This window comes from Chaetura pelagica, unplaced genomic scaffold (assembly GCF_000747805.2).
Source record: "Chaetura pelagica isolate M959 unplaced genomic scaffold, ChaPel_1.0 scaffold117, whole genome shotgun sequence".
Classification (NCBI taxonomy): domain Eukaryota; kingdom Metazoa; phylum Chordata; class Aves; order Apodiformes; family Apodidae; genus Chaetura; species Chaetura pelagica.
In genome coordinates this window covers 6,598,781-6,623,360 of record NW_009954185.1, presented here as the reverse complement: position 1 = coordinate 6,623,360, position 24,580 = coordinate 6,598,781, and the positions used below count along the sequence as shown (strand labels likewise).

At 36.2% G+C, this 24,580-nt stretch overlaps 1 protein-coding gene across 1 annotated transcript in view; it reads right to left on the bottom strand.

Annotated features, from left to right (window-relative positions):
* The window catches only part of ATXN10 (ataxin 10), a 95,276-nt gene that overhangs the window by 49,929 nt on the left and 20,767 nt on the right, over positions 1-24,580 (bottom strand). The window contains exons 3-6 of the mRNA XM_010002969.1: positions 22,191-22,287; positions 21,090-21,254; positions 9,261-9,341; positions 3,448-3,613 (exon numbers count right to left, since the gene is read on the bottom strand). Coding sequence (XP_010001271.1) covers positions 3,448-3,613; positions 9,261-9,341; positions 21,090-21,254; positions 22,191-22,287 — 509 coding nt within the window. The remainder of the gene's footprint in view (positions 1-3,447; positions 3,614-9,260; positions 9,342-21,089; positions 21,255-22,190; positions 22,288-24,580) is intronic.

Genomic DNA, 24,580 nt, shown 5'->3' with positions numbered 1-24,580 from the left:
AAAGGCTTTTCCTCTCAAAGCCTTGTCTTTTCACTCTCCTCTATGCATTTCTTCCCAGGGTTTTATACTACTATCTCACACTTTCTCTAATCCACCATCTGGCTCAGTTCAGCAACTGTTCCATCCAGATTTGAGAATAGAAACAGATTATTTAAAAAGCACAAAGGAACCCCCAAATTCTCAACTACTTTCAAAAAACTGCTTAAACATCTTTAGTTGGGGTTACCCCTCCCCAACCTTCTAATTTATTTTTTTTCACCCTCCACCTCTACAAAAGCAATAAAGCAGAATACTTCCTTTTAAGTTCAGCAACAAACCCCAAAATATTTTGAAATCTGACAGCCATCTTGATCTGGAAATAATCTGAAAAGTAAATAAGGAAATAATTGAAGATTTTTAAAATAAACATATTTCAAGAGACCCTAGAAAATATGTTCTTTATAAAGAGATGAACAAGAACTTAAAATCTAGGGAAGGGTTTTATTTTGCCAGTACAGTTGAAAGCTTATAAAAGAAAACTGATGTTGAAGTCAGTCTTATAATGGAAAAGATATTTTAAACATTGGTTTAAGCACTGTAGAAGTGTATGATTAGCTTTTCATTGGCTTGAGATGGAAGCTACCAGAACTTCCTTAGGGAAAAAAGACAGTGTCTACTAAAATGAACAGTGGATTGGACACCCAGACAACACTTTAGGGAGTCAGGCCAGTTCAAGGACTGCTCCCAAAAGGCAGTTATCAAATGTAGCCTCCTAGTTTTGGAGGCTAAGACAGTGTATTAGTATAGACATAGCCTGACAAACATACCTGGCTTCGGGGCCACAGAAAAGTCCACGCAGAGTTTATTTAATGTCATGGATGTTGCCTAAAGCATTTTTAATGACATATTCTACATACACAACTGTATTTTCTCCAGCTAAGTAAAAATCTTATGCAAAACCTAAAATATTTATGTAATCATGAAGAAATTGGTGCAATTTTTTTTATCATTTCTACTAAGAAAACAGTTTCTCTTATTTTTTCCCATGGCAAGCATATGTTATGAATAAAGGTATACACACAATATGCATATGCACACATTTTTTAAAAGCTATTCTTTCTTTATTCTTGTCTCCATTTATTCACCTATTATGACTTCTACTTCCCACCAAATAGTGATATTCAACTTATCATAGTACATGTTTATGCAAAAGAAAGATAAAATATCAGGATCAAGCAGGGCAGGTTAGAAAATATTAATACTGTTATCCCAGCATCTTCAAGTTGGACAGAGACTTCCTGCTAGGCACAAACAAATGGGTTTTTTTTAATAACTGAAACCACAGAATACTTGGAAAGCAGCCACACAGGATTTAAAAAAAAAAAAAAAAAAGAGAGAGAGAGAGAGGAGTGGGGTAGAGAGTAAATGAGAGAGAAGAGTGCAGGGCAGCAGAAGACGGAAACGTCTCAGTGTATGTCCTCTTACTGCCAAGCTGAAACCCTTTGCAGAAAGAGTCAATTACATTTTCTAACAGAGCTTATAAGACTGAGCAGTTGGGGAAGGAGGGAAAGCTCTGCTTCTTGGACTGATAAAAAGGGAATGTCTCGTGGTTGTTGGGGTTTTTTATGCATTCAATTATCATCTGTTTATAAAGCAACTTTTTATATCTTTTCCTAACACCTCAAAACAGACATTTAAAATTCTTGTGCCTATTTAACCAACCAACCAATAAATAAATCAATCAGCAAGCAAAACACTGTTTAGCATCATCAGATAAAAGCATGAAAAGATCTTTTTTTTTTTTCACTTTGATACAAAATTACTATGACAGCCACTCAAGAGATCCTGCAAATGTAACTTATTACAGATTATATATTTTTAAACAATAAAATGCTTCTGACTACAGATATATTAGGTAACACAATTTCAATATATCACTGTGGTCACTTAACAAGAGAAAAGCTAGACTTTTGTTTCTTAAATCCTATTGAGATATTAAGAAAACATGCTAATTACACTTCTGAAACTAAGCATGCTCAATCAGTAAGAATCAGTGATCAATTTTATATTTGAGTAAAATATATCAGATTTCTCAGGCTTTTAGTTTTCTGGCTAGTTGTCTTAAAAAAAACCAACAAAAAAAGCCCTCACTCCCAAAATCAGATGAAAATGTTAAAACTTCATCAATAGGAGAGGGATCAAGAACTGAGACCAGTATATCATCTGGCAGAGCCCGCTCACAATATGACACCCTAACACAGCACAAATAAGGTCACTGCAAGTTATCATGTAAGTTAGATCTTCAAGTAGCTTGTTTAAAGTAAGAGTAAAAATACAACACCAGACCTCTACCCTTAGATTGCCTAAAGATCCTTACCGCACTATATGGTTGGGCAAGCAGCTAGCAACTCTTGGATACATCATAGGGAGAAAATAAAATAAGGCCATCCAGGACTGAACTATGCATTAGAGGTTCCTGAAGTACAACCCATGAACCATATTTGACCCATAAAAGCCTTCCTATTTAGCTTGCAAGGGGACTTCACTGTGGACATCCTCAACAGAACCAGTTCATTAAGTCTGAAGCAATAACAGATTCCTTCCAAATGGGCAGAGTTGCGGCAAGGGTTTGAGTGCTCAGGAACCAGAAGCCATCTGCCACTAAGAGCCCAGAGAGGTCTGGAGCTTGATGCTGTGGACACTAGCTGGCCCCAGGAGTCCCACCTTATCAGAGCCACGCAAGGTCCACCAGTGAGCCCCAATTAACTAAGAGATGGGGAACAGACAGGGAGGATTGCTATACTTTTCAGGCAATTCCCCTGCTCCGAGCCAATCACATACAAACCACAGCTCTCCATGATCAGAAGTTGATGTCCCAGGTCCCAAACAGATCAGGAACACCTGCCTTACAATTAGCCAAATGTATTTTCAAAGAACTATTATTTTGAACTTTAATGATGTATTAATTATCACATTATCATAACTTATTTAAGTTTAAAAAAACCCATAAAAACTCAAGATTTACTTCCTTCAGCACTGCTAGAAAAAAAAGCATTTAATTAATTTTTAACCCACATTTTTAGAAAAAAAGAGATGCTGCTTCCCATTGATAAATATTTTTATTCATATTTCAATAAAATATTATTCACAGCCCAAATGTATTAAAGATGTGACCCTTACGAAGAACTGAATAAAACATCTAGACGTGACAATTTGAACCTTTTTAAGATTTTGAAATCTTTACTAATGTGGTAGATTTACTTCTATCTCAAAGCACTGTATTATTCATCATACTGAAATTGAAAGCAAAATTGGGCTGCTGTTTCACAGATTCTCCTGAGAACTCTGCCACTGCCTTCCCAATACAAAGCAATCTTGGAATGTACACAAAGTACACTTGGGTAGTTGTGGCAATGAAGATTCACCACTTCAGATACTAGTACTATAATGTTTTTTGATGCATCATACCTCATCTTCAGCATCCGCTGCACAAGTTAACTTGAGCACAGCTTCACATTTCTCTTGGAAACAGCCTGCAAGGAAGTCAGCATGTCTCATCAACACATTAACTTCTTCACTGGTAACTGGGTTCTTCTCACGTACATTCACCATTATCAGTTCTAACAAAGTAACCCTAGAATCAGAAAACAACTTGTTAATCAAATTCACTAAGCCATATAGAAGTATAAGTAGAATAAACAGATAGCTGTTAAAAACAATATAAACAAGTAGCAAGCTAGTAACAGAGCTGATTTTTAATAATTAGTAAGTCTTATGAACACTGGCAATCAGTTTCTATTTGCTGGCTTGTCTCTGCACACTGTTAATTTAATTCTTCAATTAATACAATCTGGCCACACAGTGAAGACAATATTCTCTCAAGTCTATTTCAACTTCTAATTTCTTATGTCCTAACACAACATTACTGAGTGCATATTCTGTATGTCTAAGATTTTCACCAAAACAGCTCTTAAAAGCTGTTGTTAAGTTCAGCAAAATAAACACGCACTACTTGAAGCTTCCATTTGAAAATACCAGCTTTTCACAGCCCTTGCTTTGTATGCAGTCCTCCAAACCAGTTCTAAGCAGGAAAAGGAGAAGTAAAAATGGATATGCACAATCAGTTCATTGCAGCTGTTTTGTAATTGCCACTAGATTGACTACAGCAAATCCAAGTTCATTAGTCATATACCCAGTAAGAGTTATTCAGTGTATTAAACCAGCAAGTAAGTGGATATAACAAAGCTGCCCTATAAAATATCCTTAGGACATTTATTTTAACATCTTCAATGCTGTTTTATTTCTGATATCCCTTAACGTAGTTAAGGAAAACTGGGAGTATTTTTTGGAAGCAGGACCTTAACATGGCTGAGGCCTCCTACAACTGTTCAACTCCAGTGCAGAGGAGCAAAGGGGTTAGTGAAGTCCCACTGTAATTCTCTCAACCTGAAAGAGTGCTATTTATTGAATGAATTCAAGAGCAGGCTCAGGGTTTTCTTTCACCAAAATATTTGCAATTCAGATGGAAGGACTGACATTTAAACACATGGAATAGTTCAAATGCTTTTTTTTTTTTTTTTTTTAATTTACCAAGCATGTTGTCACAAGGGGAAGAGAAATGTCTTTTTCTGTGGAAAAAGCACGGTCACTGCTTTATTAACCTCCAAGAACCCACCCCTATTAATCACGTAACAGCTAGTCAGCTCTTGCTAATCTCAACCCTCAATGTCATTAATACAGCTGCACTAAACAATTATCTGAATGACAAAAAGCTTTTTCAACACGGTAGCACAGAAATGTGCTCAGCACATTTGGGAAAGGGTGGATTCCAAACAGAAGACTGTCAAACACTGGTAACCTCTTTCACAGGCTTCACTTACATATGTGATGCAGCGCTGACAGAGAACAGCTTGTTCTGCATGCTACAGCTGGGTACCACATGCTTGCCCATCTACAAACGACCAGAGTCCAGTTTCCCAACATCCCTAACTGAACGAAGGCTTTCAAGGTTTGGTGTCCTATACAAAAGTCAAGTGCACCAAACTGTCATTCATCCCCAAGACAGGACTAGATTTTCCATGGCAGGTTTTACCAAGTTTGGAGCTTTTCAAGTGTATGCTCAGCTAAAAAAGCAGGCTGCTCACAGACTTTATGATTATAGGAATTATTCCAATAGAATAATATCTCCTGCATAACAGAATTCCAGTCAGCTGTTGTCACATCAATAACCCAAATAATACGTGTTTTAACAATGACAAGCAATCCTTCTGTAAAGAAGTTGGAGGGTCACCAGATACTTCCATAAACCACATTACTTGCCAATAGGGTGATTTTTTGCATTATTCTTCATCTTGCAATATAATCAGGTGTCCTCTTAGACATCCATAATCAACCAATGTGAGCGACATTAAACACCACCTGTATGTAATTTATTTTAAAGTTTTCTGCTCTCAAGCATTCACATCAAAACTGTTTTCCTGAGTTTTCTTCTGGGCACAGTCATTCAGGACATGCCCATCTTTCCCCTGAATTTCAAGCGAGTCTTGCATTCAGCCAACAATTTCCTGAGAGCAATGCTTTTTGTTCTGGTGCAAGTCCCCTTACATTCCTTTCTTCTATTGTTTCTCTCAGTTTTCTTCCAAGACTAACCCAATTTTTTCCAAGTTAGTTCTCACACACAATACAATTTGTTAATTTCGTTTAGACAATCTCACAACCGTTTAGCTGTTCAGATGACACTTTGTTCCTACTTGTTTGCCTATACCTAAATACAACAGATATGACAACTGTTAGTAACAGTTTTAGCATCACAAATTTTTGTAACACTCAGTTCAATATCTAAAATATAACATCGTAGACTTTGTTTATGATTATATTTCTATTTTGAAATTATCATGCCACTAATGTAATCTACTTTTATTTTAGGCACCACTTAGGAAGACTTTTTGTCAATCTTTTTTGGTTTTTTTCCCCTAGTCAAATTTAAACCAGTTCTTCCTGAAGCTGACCAAATCAGCAAGAACTGACAACTACTGTAAGTATCTAAAACCATAAGTAAAGCACATTGCTCTCTCTTACAGTCTGTAAATAAACAAAAGCATTAAAGTGCAATTCAAATCCAGAAGTTCACTTTTGCAAATTAAAGCAAAGTACTGCTAAGCCTGTCTAAAAATATCAATTTTATTATCACCAAATAGGTTTTGTATCAAGTGTGCTTGGTTTATAATCTCTTAGCAAGCGCCAAGCACTTCGGACACACTCTGTGACTTGGACTTCTCTTTCCTGAAATGCTTCACTGACAGCAATGGTTCTATGAGACAAATTAGGCCATTCCTCTAAATTTTGCCATTCTTCCACCTTCGAGCAATACTTGCAAGCATCCTATTAAATGAATACTGGTAAATTGGTGAAGGATTGTAATTCAACACTATCTTCAGCTATTCTGTTTTTGTGAGCATTACCAAGAACAAAAACCCACCACAACACTGAGATGAGCAGCCCTGAAGCTGAACATAAACAAGAAGCGGTGCTGATTATACTACCTGAGTGTCCATTTACCTCCTGGTAATCTGACCAAAGGCTACACCATTAACTCTGAGTACCTCACATGAAATAATACAAAAATCAAAACTAAGGATGGAAGTGGCTGAGCATCTTAAAAACACCTGAAGCTTTCAGCTGCATTTTTGTTGTTAATTAAAGCAAGACCCCTTCTTAAAAGGGACAATGCCGATGCACTTCTTTTGAAGATTTTACAATGTAATTAAGACTATCAAGGCATTAACTTACATTATCCATGCTCAAAGCCGACTTGGAAGAAATCAAAGCAGGCTTTTTTTAAATACTTATTCCAAATACCTACACACGTGGGCAGGAAAATCTCCAATCTCCAATGTTCTAGCTCTATACTGTATCATTGTTTCTACAATAATCACTGACAGAGAAGGAAGAAGGCATTGACACATTGTCATAAACTTTTCAAAGCCAGAATACCATTAAAAAAAAATTAAAAATTTATCATAATATCACAGTATTTATTTCAGGCCATTTACAAGCTCAGACATGCAACATCATAGTGCTTAAATTTGTTTGGAAATTAAAGTTGTCCAGAAGTCAAGAATTTGTCTTTTACTTGACAATTCAGATTCAGGATCCACTTCTACCACAAGAACTTCTTCATGGAACACACCATGGCTACAGTGGTAGCATCACAAATGCACTAGATTTCAATTACAGGAAATACTTTGAATAGTGAAAATACTGTGAATAGTGCAAATAACTGCGGTTATGCAACTGCATACACTTGGGTTATCTAAGGCAACTGCCAACTTTAACAGTCACCACTAACATATGTATTCACCACCTTTCTCAGCACAGTTAATTTCTTTTCGGTAAATACAGTCAAAGTAAGCGTATTTAACGTGCATGATAGAGAATACTGTAACTGAGAGTTACCATATATTCATGAGCTAAAAGTTGCTTTCCTCAGACACTTCAATACCACATCTGTCCTTGCTTCATTTACATGACTTAGTCAGCCTTACTGGACACCCAGTGTGGCAACTCTTGCGGTGAAGGCTCCTTGTCTCGTTTTGAAACAATTAATTCCCTATGCTTTGGTTAAGCCAGTTATTTTTTTCTCCAGTTATTAACAGTCAAAATGTTTTTTTCTGAACTGTATTTGTCTCCTCATGTATCTCAAAATAATTAATTCTTAAATATGCTAACACTATATAGGGAGATGCCATGGCAGGGTTTTCTTCTATAGCTCAGATGCAGAAGGACTATTTCTACACCACTTGCTTCCATGTTTGACAGTAAATCAAACTATACTTTGATTATGTTTTTGAAAAACTTGAGTTTACTTGCTTTGCAGAATTTATTGGGACAGATAATAAATTCAGTGAATACGCATCCAGCATGTGATCATCCATATGATGCCAACACAAAAAGCCTTTCAGTCGAGGTAGCTGATCACCATCTGTACCACAGTGCATGCAACAAATCAGCTGAGACCTTTCCAGAAACTGATTACATCTAGTGCTTTACAATTGAACAACCTAACCCAGTCCTGGCTGCCCTCAAAGGGATTATGATTACAAAGAAAAAAACTGCCATTCATGGCATTCCCCCAAAATAATTAAATCTATCTCATTCACTTAAAACAGTCTTTCCTGCTAACTGGTTAAGGAGCCCCTACCTTCAGGTTCAGCAAGTGCACAGCCCATGTTCGTTCCCATTTACTCAGCCTGAATACAGGAAGAAGACAGTATCTCCCTCCTTATCATTCCCATCCCATTTTCTATCCCATTGATATTTCATCAATGGTCCTCAACCTATCAAATACTTTGTTGTTTGCCTGTCATTCCTTCTGTTTCTTTATAATCTCCAATCAATATCTGTACCCCCATTTGTAGTAACACTGAGGCTTTAACAACAGCAAAAAACACAGGGAAAAAAAACATTAAGGGACTTCTTTGTTTAATGCTTTGTCTTCCACCTGCAAAGAACACAGGGGGAACTTGCAGTTTCACTGGGCAAATGGGAAACAAAGTAGCCATGCTGCACACATAAATTAGATCACAAGATCTTTAAACAGATGGAGGAGCCGTAGAATTATAGTACAGACTTTCACAGAGTTAACTATTCTTACAAAATAATTTTTTATCTTCCCAGATTTTTAGTTAAATGAACTGTAAATGAGAATTTTCCCAATTAAACATACATTTACTCAAATGCCTGAAGGAAAACTAGCTAGTTTCTTTCAAGGTGAAGGTTTGTTGAAGCATTTTAGATTTTCAATAGTGAAAATACTAAAAGATTAAGCAATCACGGGCATCTGCACATCTATGTTTTTTAGATTCTGCTAACCATTATTAGATACACTTCCAACTTTATTAAAGGCTTCATTTTAATTTCTTGTAATTACAACAGGAGTTATGAACAGCTGAGCACATTTGAAATACATCTGTAAACACTGCAGGGTGTGGTGCTCTTAGGAAATCAAGACACAGGCATAAAATCTTGTATTTTTATTTTTTTTTTAAGTATTTCTTTACCAAGTAATGGCGCCAACCTGGATTCTGCAACCCTACATAAATCACTGCCAGTTGTGGCTAAGCTGTAATGTTAACCAACCAATTTAAAACCATTACTGACATAGAAACATGTATTTAGAGATTTTGTGCCAAGTATGAAACCACACAGTTTTTCAATCATGTGAACAGGATACTCTATATGGAATGCTAAATACTAAAAGCCACATTGGTTTTTGGGGTTACCTTTCTTGATTGCTCAGTTTGGCATAGAGGGCTTTTACCAACTCTGGACATTTCAGCAAATGGTCTGTAACAATCAAGAACCTAAAGAAAAAAAAAAAGTGTTACTGGTGCCACAAAAACAGCATCTACATTTACTCCACACAGCACTAGTTATTTTTACTTATAGATGACCATGTGACATGCTTCTGGGTCCTATTTGCTAGTACACAGAAGTTATCACAAAATAATTGAGCATTGTTCTGCAGTACTTTTCCCAATACAGCAATAGTCATTTCCCATCAATTCAGCACACTTCGTCTCAAATGCTTGAAGTAAAGCTGGTTAGAGTCTTTTCCCAGTTATACAAAAAGCACACCACAATTCAAATAATAAAACACTCATCTAAGTGTTTATGGATTTCAGCAAAAAGCCAAAGTTCAAGCTTGAAAACTATTATGCGATTCATTACAACACTGTTTTTAAGCCCACTGAACAGTCAAAAAAGTGCTCAAATAATTTCTCTGTTAAAAATATTCTAACAAACCATCAAAGGAAATGGAAACTTTAGTCAGACGCAAGGCAGCAAAATACAGTTCTCAACTTACAAAAAATAACCTCCTTGCATAATAGGAACCTAAGCTGACAACCAAACCCTGTTCCTTGCTCTACAAGGCAGGTACATATGGTCAGTCTACCCTGGTGCTAATGCCAGTATTTATGATCACTTTCCCAAGCACTATTCACAGCAGTCAATAGTGATGCTAGTCATTGGAATTTCAATCCGGACACATATTCTTAGCATAATGGGAAGAACCAAAGTATGTACAAATATTTTTATCCTCAAATTACATTCCAAGCAGAAATTAGTGTTATAGATGCTGCATAGGTATATGCATAATAAACTATGTATTTTTATATCAGCATGTCTACCTATTAAAAAATAATAAAAATTATTACAGGTCAAATTTTAAAGGAATCGACTGAGAGACTATAGCTGGAATAATATTAAAAGAAAGTGATTTCAAAAATCCCTCCACCTCCCCCCTACTTTTCACTTTGCTGACAGCCTTTTATTTTGTGTATCTGTAACCCACTACATAGCTAACAGGAAGATCACATAGAAGCCTTCCAGCTGCAAAAAAGTATTTTTTGGACAAATACTCAACGACAACTGGGGAAAGAGGAGAACAAGAGGTCCAAAAGATTAACAGCTATTATATTTCTAATGGTAACTGTGGACTTTGGTTTAGTTACCGTAAACTAGACATTTTTAAGTGGGGGAGGGAGAATAAAGGATACTTTGTGCTGTGCTTTTTTTCACTGATACTTGTATACACATTCAAGGAAAAAATCAGTATAGAGAATCATCAACTTCAAATTTGCATTCTGAGCAGCGTATCATTAATTCAAGAATTTCTCGACACAAATTTGAACCTACAGACTTCCTCAAAGTCAACAGCACAAATATATTCCAACTGAGCAGTGCAGAATCAGCCATACAAACTGAATCAAGTAATCACCAGGACAGTCAAGGGGAATACTATTCTACAGTTCCTGAACCAACTATTCATGGCACATGGGTTATCCACAGTTACAACCTTCAGAATGGTAATAACTGACTTTATTATTCAAGGATTTCAGTTGTGCAGAACACAGTACTTAGCCTCATAATGTACAGATTTAAGCTGACAATGAAGTATGGTAAAAACTCATGTAAGGAGACAATGTGAAGCCTGAGTTTTCAGTTCTGCAGTTGGAACTATGAATTTAAATCTTAATTTTCATAATGAATATTACTTAGAGGAAATCTTCTGGACTATTTGCCTTGCAGTTAAAGAGTAATCAGTAATTATGACAGAAAGATTTAACACAACCAGGTGCTTACTAAGGATTAATAATGCAAAGTGGAAGACCTGTACTTTAGTAGTTACTTGGATCTACACTCTTGCATCTATTTACGCTCATCTTTCACATTCTTTTGACTAGACCTCTACTGCTTGAAAGGCCTGCAGCATTTCAGAATAAAGTTGCTGCTTATAAAGGAGCACAGATTTCTGCATATGTTTCTTACCATTTTAATTTCATTCCATGGTTTATCACCTCAGAAATTTCTGCTTCTGTATTTAAGTTTCTCTTTTATCTTATTGACTTTCTGCATTAACATATCATAAATAAAACATTAGCATTTTTTACAAGAGCATCACCAAAAGATAACAAAAGAATTAGTAGTGGAGTAAAGCACTTTCAGCTCTTGCTACCATGCCCAGAAATTCTAGTGGTAGTTAAGAAAGGATGCACCAAATTAAATCTAGTATCTTTAGTCCTCTGTTCTCCTGTTTTTCATTTTGAGCAGGGGAGAACAGGAAAAGTAAGACCCTCCACAACTCTGAAAAAAAAAAAGAATAAAAAAATCAGTTTTGGGTTACTGACTGAATATGGCATTTCTAATGCACACAAAAGGCTTTGGTAGCAGATGTAAACTCTCTTTGGGGGCCAACAGCAGAACAACTAGGATAAACTGAGGACTGCTGTAATTTAGTGAAGGAAGTGGTGAAAATTAAAGTTGTTATGCAAGCATAACACAGTAACAAATGAACAGTGTTAAATATGCCAATTTTCTTGACTTTTAAAAATTGTTTGGCTAAAATCCTAAAAAATTCAAGTGCTTACATAGTTGATAAATACAGGAGGAGATATTCAGTTCAAAGACTCTACAATAGCACAAGGGCTGCATTGTACCAAATTGAACTTAAGAAGAAGCCAAGATGAAACATTATAAACTTAATTTGTGCTCGGTATATGCCAAATGACCACTAAGCTTGCTCCAATCAAAGCTGAGTATAAGCAATCAACTTTATCATCAAACATTGTTCTCCATATTAATCTGATTTAATCCCATTAGCAAGTTTAGGGAAGTGTCCTCAGTCTCAGAAAATGAGAAAGAAATCCCCCACAAATGTTTTAGAAAGAAGAAGACATGGTGATTCTCTATTTGATCAGCAAACTTTTCTTCCCATCTCAAAATCAAAAGCATTTTTCATCATCCTACAATAATGCCACTCTATCCAAAATAATAAGTGAACATGAAAAACCTATTTTTACTGCAGTTTAACTCACAAATGTAACAAATTATCCAAATTTTGAGGGGAAAAAATATTTATACATCTGATTTTTTCAAAGTTGTATCACAAGCCTGTATAGATGCTAAAAAAGCAATGTGCCTCATGAGGAGTTGTTTGGGACCAGAATATATTTTAGAAGCAGAGGTACTTTTTGCCCTTGGACAAGAATATAAGCACCACATCAAAACTATTTTTAAAAGTAATTACAAGTGTGAAGCTGTTTAATAGCAAATGGAACACATTGTCACAAAGACCTATAAAAGGCAGATAATTCATCCCACTCAAAACACCAGCACTTCTTGCTCTAAAGAAGAATAAGGAAACACATTTTCATATTTAAGGCTCAACTCTAAGTATCAATCATCACAATACTCCTCTCCTGAGCTGAATCAAGCACAACAGTAATCACCCTTCCATCTTCAAAAGGCATTACCTATAATGTATACATCCTTCTTACAGGTATGATACTGTCCACCCAATCAACTCACAGGTCTAGAAAACTGAGTTCAGACTACCTCTATTATTATTTCTCTGATTCAGAAGACACTCTCATTGAATTAGATAGCTACATCTGAGAGGTGCTAAGATGATATTTTTTACTACGCACAAAGTGGAAATCTTTTTCTGAAGAGCTACCAAGAAAAAACTGAAATATGATTAGCAATATAATCTCTTCCTGCTACCTCCTCTCCACAAAATATACAAGAAGAAAGAGGTGACAAGATAAATAAATATGTGAGGCTAGGCTTTGAAAGACTGAGGAAATCTGGGCCAACACACTGCTACTGCAAATAGAAAGTAGAAGCTACTCAGATCTCTATAATTAAGGAAACTTTTACAATTGTCAGTACTATTTAAAACCACAGTTGAACTTGGACTTTGCAATATAACTCCAACTTTCCTGGAATTAAAAGCAAGAATTACTTTCTGGAGAGTAGAAGAAGGGGGCAGGGAACACCCTAAACTGTCAGAGAGAAGCGACAGAGTTGCCAGCCCCCCCCAAATGAAATAAAATTAAAAAGTAACATTTTCTGGTTTCTGCACCACATGCACACCAATTAAGCAAGAAGCACTCTACTGAACAGTTCCATCTTTGCCTTTAAATCTGTGCCCATGGGCAAGACTCCTTGCCACACAAGCACTGGTTTCTGTCCACACTTTTTTCCATAAGCCAGGACAAAATAACCGAAGGCAAAAAATGGGGAGGGGGAGCCCCACATGCTAATCTTCACAGTCATCACTGAGCTGTGGTTTCCAAAAGAGAAAGTGGATGTTCAGAAAATTGTACTTCTAATGCCAAACAGCTGACCACACTCTTAACATCATTTTTCTGGGAGCCAAAAGGCATATTATGCCTCTTATTTTAAAATAGAGGAATTTTGTTTCTTGCTCTTCAGGAATCAAAGAGACAACCTGTTTTTTCTTTCCATAGTAGCTATACTGCCCCATCCACACACAATTGGAAAAACTGATGACACAAGCTATACTCTCATCTCTAATGGAACCACCAAAGTATGTCTAAAGTAAACAACTTTTAGAATACACATTGGTCTTGGTTAGGATAAATTATAATGTAAATTTGTACTACTTTTTCCTAATTATTTTACAAAACACATATGTTTGCAGGTTCAATATTCTAAAATAGATCTCATGTGGCATTCTGTACTGGTTTCTCTTCTAAATACAGTAGCTTCTAAACTGCATGACACACTTCCCTGCTGTTGGTTAATACAAACTCAAAAGGGGGTGGATGGGGATATGTGGGGAAACACAGAGGAATGACTTTTTAAAGGCTCCACAATTTTCCAGGCATAGCCTTCTGCATGTTCTAAGAAAAAGCTTTTACTGAAGAAGCAGGAAAAAAAAAAGGCAGTGCTTGGCAAGCCTTTTCAGCATACTTCACACAGGATACTGCTTGTGCTTTCTTCTTCCCTTGCAACTGCAAGGGAGTTTGTTTTAGCTTATGGAGTAAGTATATTTGTTTACATGTTTTCAGATATGTTCAACTTAATCTGTGAACATTCAGAAGAATTAAACCAGCAAAGATATATACCATTGCAAAGATATATTGAAAAGATTGAAGATACACAGAAAATGCATTATTGTCTCAGAAGGGCTCATCTTGTTGAACAGAAAGAGAAGATGGAACATAGAGATGGAGGGAGAGGAACCAAAAAGATGCGTAATACAGAAAGGCCAATTACAGTTTAAGAGATAGATCTTCTGCTGTTGGAGACCAGAGGAAAAGCAGCTAAGTGATGCCAAAAGAAAACAACAAACAAACAAAAGAATCACAAGAGTGTGGAATTAAGAGAACTTAAGTTGAGATGTTTAAAAATTTCCCATGTGCAAGGAAGTATTTTAGAGGGAATGCTAATCCCACAACTATGATTATGAGCAGAGCAAGGTAGATCAATAGATCATAACCAACCCCTGAAAGGGGGAATCTACATGAAAGGAGAAGGTCACAAGAGTAAACACAGGACAGAAATGGTCACTCACCAGGCTGTAGCAGCTTGAAAGTTTTTCAACAAAATTAGAGGGTATTAATTCTTAAGCTAATAACCTAGAGAGTAGCTGTATGTTGCAAAGAGCAACACGTTCTCTAGAAAACAACTGCACAGCAAAGAACCGTCAAGGAGACAGGGCCACTTAATTAGCGCATGCCTTAAATCAAACCAAAGAAAGGAAATTAACTTGTTTCTGCAGAACTTGTGTCTTTGCAAAGACATAGACTTTGAAGTATATTCTGTAACTCCATGAAACTTTCTGAGAGCAGCAAGCTCTGGGCCCTTGTCACAAGCCCAACTACAGATCCAAGCATTCAGGACAAGACAGGTAAGTTTCAATGGCTTTCAGTCCTGAAATCTTCCAGCTTCTTCTTATTCTAAGATTTTAGCCAAGAGCTACAAAACAAAGTAGTATACAGCCAGGCAGGCAATCTTTTGAAGGACCTCAGTTTGAGATACACAATCTGCTTTCTCCTATCATTACTATAACCAGAAGCAGCAACCTTGGAGGAGCTCCTAGTATTCAAGATTACAGAATTGCTAGCCTGAAACAAGTTCAGGAGCTGTGATGACTAGAAATTTAGGGCGGTTTAAAAATACTTTGTCTAATATATGCTAATTAATACTATTTTTAAATGCTACTCAGCATATAGTATTAAAGATAGCAAAGGTAGCAATGTTTAAAAAAAATCTTGGAGCTGTTTAGAGAATCAAGCTTCTAAAAGAGAAAGAGGAGGAAGTAAAGTTCTTAAGTCAAGAGCATATTTATTATATGTGTGAATTACATTCTGCAAGTTCACAGATTTCCGAGATAGAAGCATTTCTGATGCCTACAAGTAATCACAAGCTTAATGAAATGAGACTTTGGACCATCTGGTCTGGACAAGCAGGTATAATCACCCAAGGACTGAATACAAAATTTGATCAGGGCATTCCTTATAGAACTGACTTCCTTCGTAAACTTATTAACTATTTCTTAGCTCACAGCAAGCCACAGAAAATACTTCATACTAAGTGCATCACTCATAAATACTTAATGCATCACAGCATTGTTTCCTCCCTTTCTTCCAAGTTCTGAGATAATTTTTGTTATGCTGTCAATCTAAACAAATTTTAAGAGTACCAGTGCTTATAGTCTCATAATTTCATTATGCTGATCAGCAAAATAGCTCTCCTCTGCTTCAAAAACTGCTTAAATAGTGAATGACAACCTTCCATCACAGAACTGATTCAGAAGTCAGCAAACTGAGGCTTTCTCTCCCAAAACCTACCCCTCTCAGGAAGCAAATTTCAAGAAAATTCAGGTATGCCTTCTACTGAGAGTTTCAGGATTCCAGAAGTAGGCAATCGTGACAGAAAAATTCCAGAAAGCTATGTCCTGCCTTTAAAGATGCTTCCTCCACTCTCTTTAACCGGGAGAGATTCATTGTAGACAGAAGAGGAAATGTAGAAGTCCCACAACCAGATTTCCTCTCACAAAACCTTCTTCCTACAGAACTGCTGCAAGACTGGAGGGAGAAGCCAAAGGCATCACATTTGGAAAGCAGATCCTCCTAAACTTTTCCCTAAGGACTTTTCTAGCTTGAAGATGGAAAACTGGACTTTAAAATCTTTTTTCAGTGAATTGGCAATTCCTCCTCTGTTCATGATTTAAAAATGTGCTTTCCCTCCTATGACGGGTGAAGAGTAGAAAACCCAACACACACTAGCCAAATGGACCCCATGGGAGAGACTACAGTTCAGCCAATGGCCTTAAATAAAAATATTTGTCCTGGATGTCCTCTCTCTGTCCTAATGGTTCGTGGCAGCAACTGTAAAAATAACTTGAGCATCATAAGTGTTTGTGGATACTAACGTAGAGGAACACTAAGTCATAAATTTCAGTGCACAATAAAAAAAGGGGAGAAAAGTGAAAAAAGGTTTCGCCTACAACCAAAACTCGCCTGGTTATTCAAAGAAAGATTTTCAATACCTAAAAGCAGCTAGAAAGCCCAGCCAAGAGGAATAAACACACGTGGCATTCACTTTTTATTCAGTGTAATACGAAACCCAGTGCTCCAGCTGAGAGACAAGAAGGTAGGCAGGAATTAAGTAATATTTTTTAAAGTAAGAACATCTTAATTTCAGTCATTTGTCAGTCCAGCAGTGAGCATAACCTCCTGGAAGAAGAGTAGTTTGCACTGTGGCTCAGCCATATAATGCCATAACAGCCGCTTAAAAATGGTTGCTGTGCACGTTATTAGCTGTGGCACAAGAGATCCAAATCTTCATGACAGAGTACTGGCTCTGCTGAAAATACCACGGCTATGTAAATTCGTTTAAGCAATCCTAGAGGTATGTATTTCAGCAAGAGCTGAAGTACAGCTCCAAATTTTCAATGAATTGCTGACAAAATATTTTTTCTACAGTCCGGTCAGAAAGGCATCCAGAGCTTAGCTTCGAATTTACAAAAAAGGAGACAGAAATATATTTATGCACTTTTACATGGCTGTATCTCATGCATACTCTTACACATCAGAAAGTAACAACATTACTAGACAAGGGAGATAAAAGTGATTTATTAATGGACCAAGAATTAGTTCAAACCAGGAACATTATTTGAATGATAAAGATGGATACCAAAGCGTGAGTAGAGACACACCAGAGTCCAAGTTTATACTAAACATAACCTCAAAGCAACAATGAATGAATGTGTCTGTCTTTCACACACCTAATTGCAGAAAACTGCAATTCATTCAATATCCAAAATAGTTTTGGAAACAGAAGGCTCTAATGAAAGCATAGCTATTTTAAGCATAAAGCACATGCAAACCTACACAATTTCAAAAGCGTCCTAAAAAAGACAGTACCGTGTTAGGAACAGCACTAACCCAAGGCTAAAGCTTAGCTTTTCACCTATCATTGTCAAGACAAGAATCTTCAACTTTCATCGGACAAAGAAAATAACATTATTTCTACAAAAATAAGAAATCCTGTGTATTGTTCAGCTTCCTGTTCACAGTGAAGTACATGTTAGTAAGCCAATTCTGGACACTATATGCTCTGCCTGATGACAGGAACAAAGCAGCACTTGAAGCTAGTAAATAGAGAGCAATGAAAAGTTCCTAACAGTTTTGTAGAGAAAATATATGCACATGGCTGGCATCAGTAGACCCTTCTCCTGAACTCAGAATTCCAGCAGAGAAAACTGCTGGTGTAGACAGGACATAAGAAAATCAGCACAAGAGAGCTGGCTAGCTTGCTTCCCACTGCTCAGCAATAGGAAAAAGAAAAGCAAGCATGCAATGGAAGGCATCATCATTACATTACGTAACTGTATCCATCCATGCATATCTCACAGTGGAAGAATTAGTGCTAATAAGAGAAACAGGCTTTCAGATTTAATTCCAGACTACCCTCAGGACAAAGCAATTCTAATATTCTAGAAAAAAAGAGAAAACTACTTGGACTGGGAAGTTCAGCTGTGTGACTCACAACTAATACTCAAACATTCTTAAAGTACATGCTTTACAAATCAAAAAATTATAGGAAAATGTAAAGGAACTGAGATACAAGCTGCAGGTACCTTGTGAAAATGTAGTTAGGTATTCATAGGATTAACTGGCTATCTTCTGTAATTAAAGCTGAACGAAGAACAACTTGTTGCTTACGAAATACATGCTGCGTTACTACTGCCAAAAGAACAAGCAAAACACTCTTGATTTAAAAAAAAAATATTAAAAACTCTTTTAAAAAAAAGATACTTCAAGAATTTACAATGACTTCTACTTTTAAGGACTATTAACTTTGTTGGCTCTTTCAAACCTTTAACTACAAGCAATACTTCATGCAGTACAGGCTCACAAGATACATTTATGGCCTAAGATGAAAGCACTACATTAGTGTAACTCACTGGCCTATGGCTAACTGGAAGAGAAAAGGAAATAAAGCCCAAACCAACCAAACCAAACCAAATGAAAAAACCCTACAAAAACAGAAAAAAAGGACTTTGTTTAAATCAGCATTACAGAAGGAATGGTACACACTACCAGATTTCCACTGGAAATATGGACAATAAACCTCTTACACCAACCTTTTTTTTTTTAAATAAAAAAGGATGTGAAAAAGTTACTTTCTTACCTCCCTCTCTGCACCAAGCAGACCAAAAATACTACATGTATTCTAATACAGAAATAGTTTATTTCAGGATGGAAATAACTTTCTTTAAAAAATTTATTATGAAGAAAGACCATATTTTTCTATTTTAATTACCCTCAGCTGTGACAAATGTTATCTCACAATAAGAACAGATTAACATGAGGGAGAGTCAAAGAGTAAATGTATTTCTTGAGATGGGAGACAGAAGAAATGGACTGTGAGATGATCAAATGAAGCGAGGAACAAGATGAAACAAAAAATGGCTCTAGAGCTACAAAGAGACAAAAATCAGTCTCATTCTAGCAAAGATTTATATTTTTTACTTTGAAGGTAATGCTGTTCAAAAGCTTGACACTGCAATCCATTTTCTGGTTTAGATTCTGCACTTGTGAAAGCACCTTTGTTGACTTAAAAACAGTATCAACATTACTGAAAGATTTCCATTTATATTTTGGTTCAAGACTACTTCGTAAAAGGTCAGGAAACACACTACAAACTCATTACTTTTTCGTTCAGTAGGGAAAATAGATAATGAGCTTTGAGACTTAACTGGCCAATGCTAAAGATGCTATGAAAGAAAACCAAATGTGTTATTTTCTTAATGTCTAGAAGATATTCCAATACTTCTTTGTATATTCCCTGTATGAGGAATTCAGCATTCTGACAGGAATGCAAACATTCTGCAACTGCCTTAAGACAGCACTAGGATTACTCATTTCTACCCATCTCTCTTCCTCCTTCATTGTTTTACATTTTGTATAGAACTTTGCATCTTTTTTTTCTTTCAAGACTACTCTGAAGAGGCACATTTCCCACCCACAAACATGCATAGTGGAGGGAAGACATTTTCATTGTAACACCAACAGAATGTACTTCAGACTAGAAAGACCAGGGAAATGGATACCTCAGCATTTATTCTGATGCTACATTTATTCTGCAACTACTTTCAAAATACAAATTTAATACCATGATGACAACTTCTTCCAGCTCTGCCTGTCCTTCATATCTCAGTCAAAATACATTTTGGGGTATCTTCAATGCATAAAGAAAATGAAGGATAATAAAGATAATTATCTGCAAAGTAATCTTTCACATGCACTTATATTGACCGATGCCAAAACCCTGAAACTTTTAACATTTACCTTCTGAAAGCTATTTATGTCCTGAGCAAACTGACATGGTTATGAAAAAAGCCCAGCAACAAACAAATATTAAAGTAACTATTACATTACAAACTCTACTAAATTACATTTGCTTTTCTTTCAACAATCTTAACTATGTTTAGAGACTTTCCAAGTACCTAGTAAACCTTCGACAAGTCTTCCTAGTTAAATGTTTTATTTAAACATTACCTTCAAAAGAATTCTACAAGAACATATAAACTATGTTATTTTTATTTTTTTTTTCCCCTTGGAATTATGGATGTTACATTTAACTGAATGTGTATCCTTGCTGAGACAGGGCAGAGCATTTCTCAAATGCATAACTGACAACAATATTTACAAGAATGGCCATTAGCAAAAAATATAAAAGCTTAACAGAATTGGGTGCTCTTGAAGCATGAAAATGAAACATGCAAGATTCAGAAACAAAACATCTTCTCTGTTCTGGTATAAAAATGACTGCACGTTGTACTGCACAGCAGATCTGTTAAAAACAAAACAAAATAAAAACACAGAAAACCCCCATGTTTTATGCAGTATGCACAAGTCATAGAAGTCTTCCTAGCATAACCCAGTAACTGAAGTCTCTGAGACTATATAATACATTGACTTTATTTCAAAAGTCTCCACAAATCAGCACGTAAGTATACATTAGTTTGCATTCTAGAACCCTGTTTCATTATAAAAACAAACAAGAGCATGATTTTAAGACATATATAGATGTGCAACAAAAACGCAGTCTTGTTTTAGCAGCAATCAAAACAGTCAGTGAAAGCATAATTAAAATTATCTCTTATCACCAGCTTCTAGATAGATCATAATTTACTACTTAGTGTCGCAATTTTAGAAATTTTAATAGAGAGATTTATGCTGGAAAAACACCTAATTAAGAGGGGGGAAAAATCTAAAGATACATACGACCAATCAGACTCCAACTGCTCTTTGTAGACTTTAAGGACATGAAAAGCCACAGTCAGATTCCCAGGATCTAGCAGTTCTCTCACTTTCTCTGAGTTAAGACACGTGAACAGGATCATACAACAATAGGCAACAATCTTCTCATCATTGTACGTTAGGCATGTCCTTCAAGAGAAAATATGGCATTAAGAGGGTAAGCTAAAACTGACCCTGGAAAAACAGATTAGTGGCATTCAGCTTGTTGAGTTGTTTTTTGCTGTCTCTTAGAGAATCGTTAATTTAGCACTGCCTAAGAAGGACAGTTGTAAGGAAAGAAAAATATCAAACTCCTAGCTGAAGATTAAATTTAACAGGCAATTTACAAAACTGATGATTAATTGGGGCTATCTGGAGATCTAAGAATTGGGTGAAACTATAATAACTATCTGCTTCTATTATCATAGGGTCTTTCTATATCCAGTGCTTAGAAGCGGGGTCCAAAAAAACAAAAATTAAATAAGTATCAAATTAAATGAATGTGCCTTTGCTATTAGTTCACTATGAACAATGTGGCCAAACACATTAACAGTATGCTCATGTGTCTGCACAAAATAATTCCTGTAATATTTTATTACATGTATGTCATCAGACCTCCAGGAATATATTCTGGTGAGGTTAGAAGGGGGGCAAAAGCATTGCAAGACACAAAGTTTTAGTCACACTTGTAGATTACATCTGATCCACAAATACTCCCAGGTTGGCACAGCAGCAAAGTGAATAAAGAAAAAGCTAGGTTCTTGGAAATGAGTATAACTACTTGAAAACACCTCTGAAATAAACCTTATACTTGATGCTCATCATTTGAAACAGAGTTTCCTTCCAGTCTCTGTTAAGTGAAATCAGTTTACTGTGAGTTTAGAACAAGCAGGTTTTTAAAGGTCCTGACGCCTGCGGTTGACTAACAAAAAAAACATCTACAGGATATGGTCTCAACCATCCCATTCTCCCCAAAGTTATTTTTCAAAGCTTTATGGTGCCAGTAGAGGCACAACTATCATGTAGAAAAGATTTGAATATAACCACAGAAATTACATTATTAAAAAAACCCGCATCCATGCTTACAAGAAGAGATCTGGGAAAGCACACTTCCAAATGCTATTCTGGGAATCTCTGTTTCCTGCAGCAATGTTTCCAAGAAACTGGAGGCTACAACGAAGGGCTGAAAAAAAAAAAACAACCCAGAAAATATATTAATATAGGAATTCAAAGAAACACTAGTAGATTTCATCAAAATGGCTATACACTACAGAATCCATCTCAATAACCTTTGGGTTCCGTAGTTCACTGCTACTGTACATAAATATTTGCATCCTGTCTTCTAGTGCAAATAATTTTACGAAGTATTCTACAATTATACCCAAAACAAGTTGGTTTTTTTTTCCTCAGACTTATGTGAATACTAAGCATTGGTTACTAGTGATTACAAGAATTAATGGACTCTGTAAAGGTTTAAGACAGATTGAAATCAACAAAAGCTTGAAGCTAAAGTAAGCACAAACTGAAGCAGACACATTGAACCAGTGGCTACCACATGGCAGTGGCCATTTTGCCTCTTCAGGATCTTAGGTGTCTTTCTTCCTCATATTAAGGTAACAGAAATAAGGCCTCCAGTCACCACTTGAACTCTGCAAGCAACTTTGCCTTCCACTAAGAAAGCTCCCCAGGCAGACTTCCCAGGCTAACCAGAGACAGCCAGAACATTTTGTTGGAGCAGGTAGAGCCAGAGCAAGATAACTGAATCTGTTCCCTCACTACCCACATTAAATTCTATGTAGCTGGGCAAATAACTATATAATATGACGATGTGCTCGATACTTCCTGATTTGTATCCCAGCAAAATTGAAGTCAGTACTCCAAAACAATTTTTAGCACTGAATTTAATATGGTATATTTCTACTATTACTATAAAGGTTTTATTCCAGCCTCCTCCCAATACATACTTTAAATATGGAAAGATGTTATTTCATCATACACATTAATATCCTAGACCCAGCCAAAAGATGTAAATTTGTGAAAAACAAAAGCATGAATCCACAGACCTAATAAAATTAAAACACTTTTTTGTCACTATTGACAGCTCTCAATAGCCTAGCCCTTATTAACAGGTTGGCAAAGAAAGTTAAAACTAAATGTTAAAATGAAGTTTAAGAGTCATTACAAAGTGCAGCCTATTACAGATGGAGGTGGCTGATACTGCCAAGTTCTGAAAACACAAAAGTAGGTCTCTTTGAAAGGAGCTGTGCCAGCTGGCAGCCAGATTTCCTACAGAGGTCCAGGCACATGTCCCCTTGGGAACAAAAAGAAAGCAAGTCTAAAATTGGTCATTTGGGCTTAAGGAATAGTAGGGGTTTTTTTCATACATATTTTTTGAGCCCCAAACAGGTATGTTCTCTCCATGCTGCATTTTGAATAATCTTCTCCTTTATGCTTTAGTTCTTAAGATCTGTGTTCTCTCCTTGCACATCTGCACATTTAAATATTATTTTCTGCCTGTCATTATGCTTCCGCTTCTCCCATCCATCTGGTTCCCATCCTGCTGACTCAGAATTTTTCTGAAAGACAGCAAGCATGGGCACGCTACTTTCCTAGCAGACATTTTATGGAAATACTTCCCTGTCAGAGAAAACATATAAGGCAGTAAATCCTAGGAAAAGGGTATTATTTCTCTTGGTGAACTCCTTATGGCCTCTACTATGAGAAAGATCTCTCAGGGAGACATGAGGTTGGTTGATTATACTCAAATTTTTACCTGAAGCTTACTTGATCCTTTTCAACTATTTTGGTCATGAGAGACCAAACTGTCAAAAAACAGACTACAATCTAGGAAAAAAGTTTAAAATCTTTTAAAAGTTGCCATTCTTACTGTAACAATTATGAAGTGCTATGAACATATTTGCAGTACAATAAGAAATATCTACAAATTCTCCATTTATCACATTCTGGAGTCTTAATATTTGTGAAAGCAACCAATGCTGTCCTTGCTAAATCATGACACCCTGAAAAAGCAAGACAGATCCAGGAAAAGGTGACAATTCTGTGGATGCAGCATGGAAAAAGATAGTTTCACCTGCAAGTGCTCATTTTTAATGAGTAATGGTTAACATTTTTCCTTTAATTAAAAATTTAATTTCTAAATTTAATTAGAAACAATTCAATATATGGGCAAGTAGATTATAAGGGAGACTAAAACAACTGTATATATTCACAACTAAGCAGAAAAAGAGATTGCCTTGATAATGCAACATTTCCCCATGCAAGTATCATCATATGAATGTCAATAATTTAAAAAAACCTATGTGATTCTACAAACACCTGAGTTAATTAAGATACACCAAGAGTACAGATTACAAACAGGACCTAGCTCACAGTCTGTCCTATCAATTTATGCACTCTGTCGCAACTACAGTGCAACTGCTGCACTGCTTCTGTACTGTGTAAACTCCTTTTCCCTA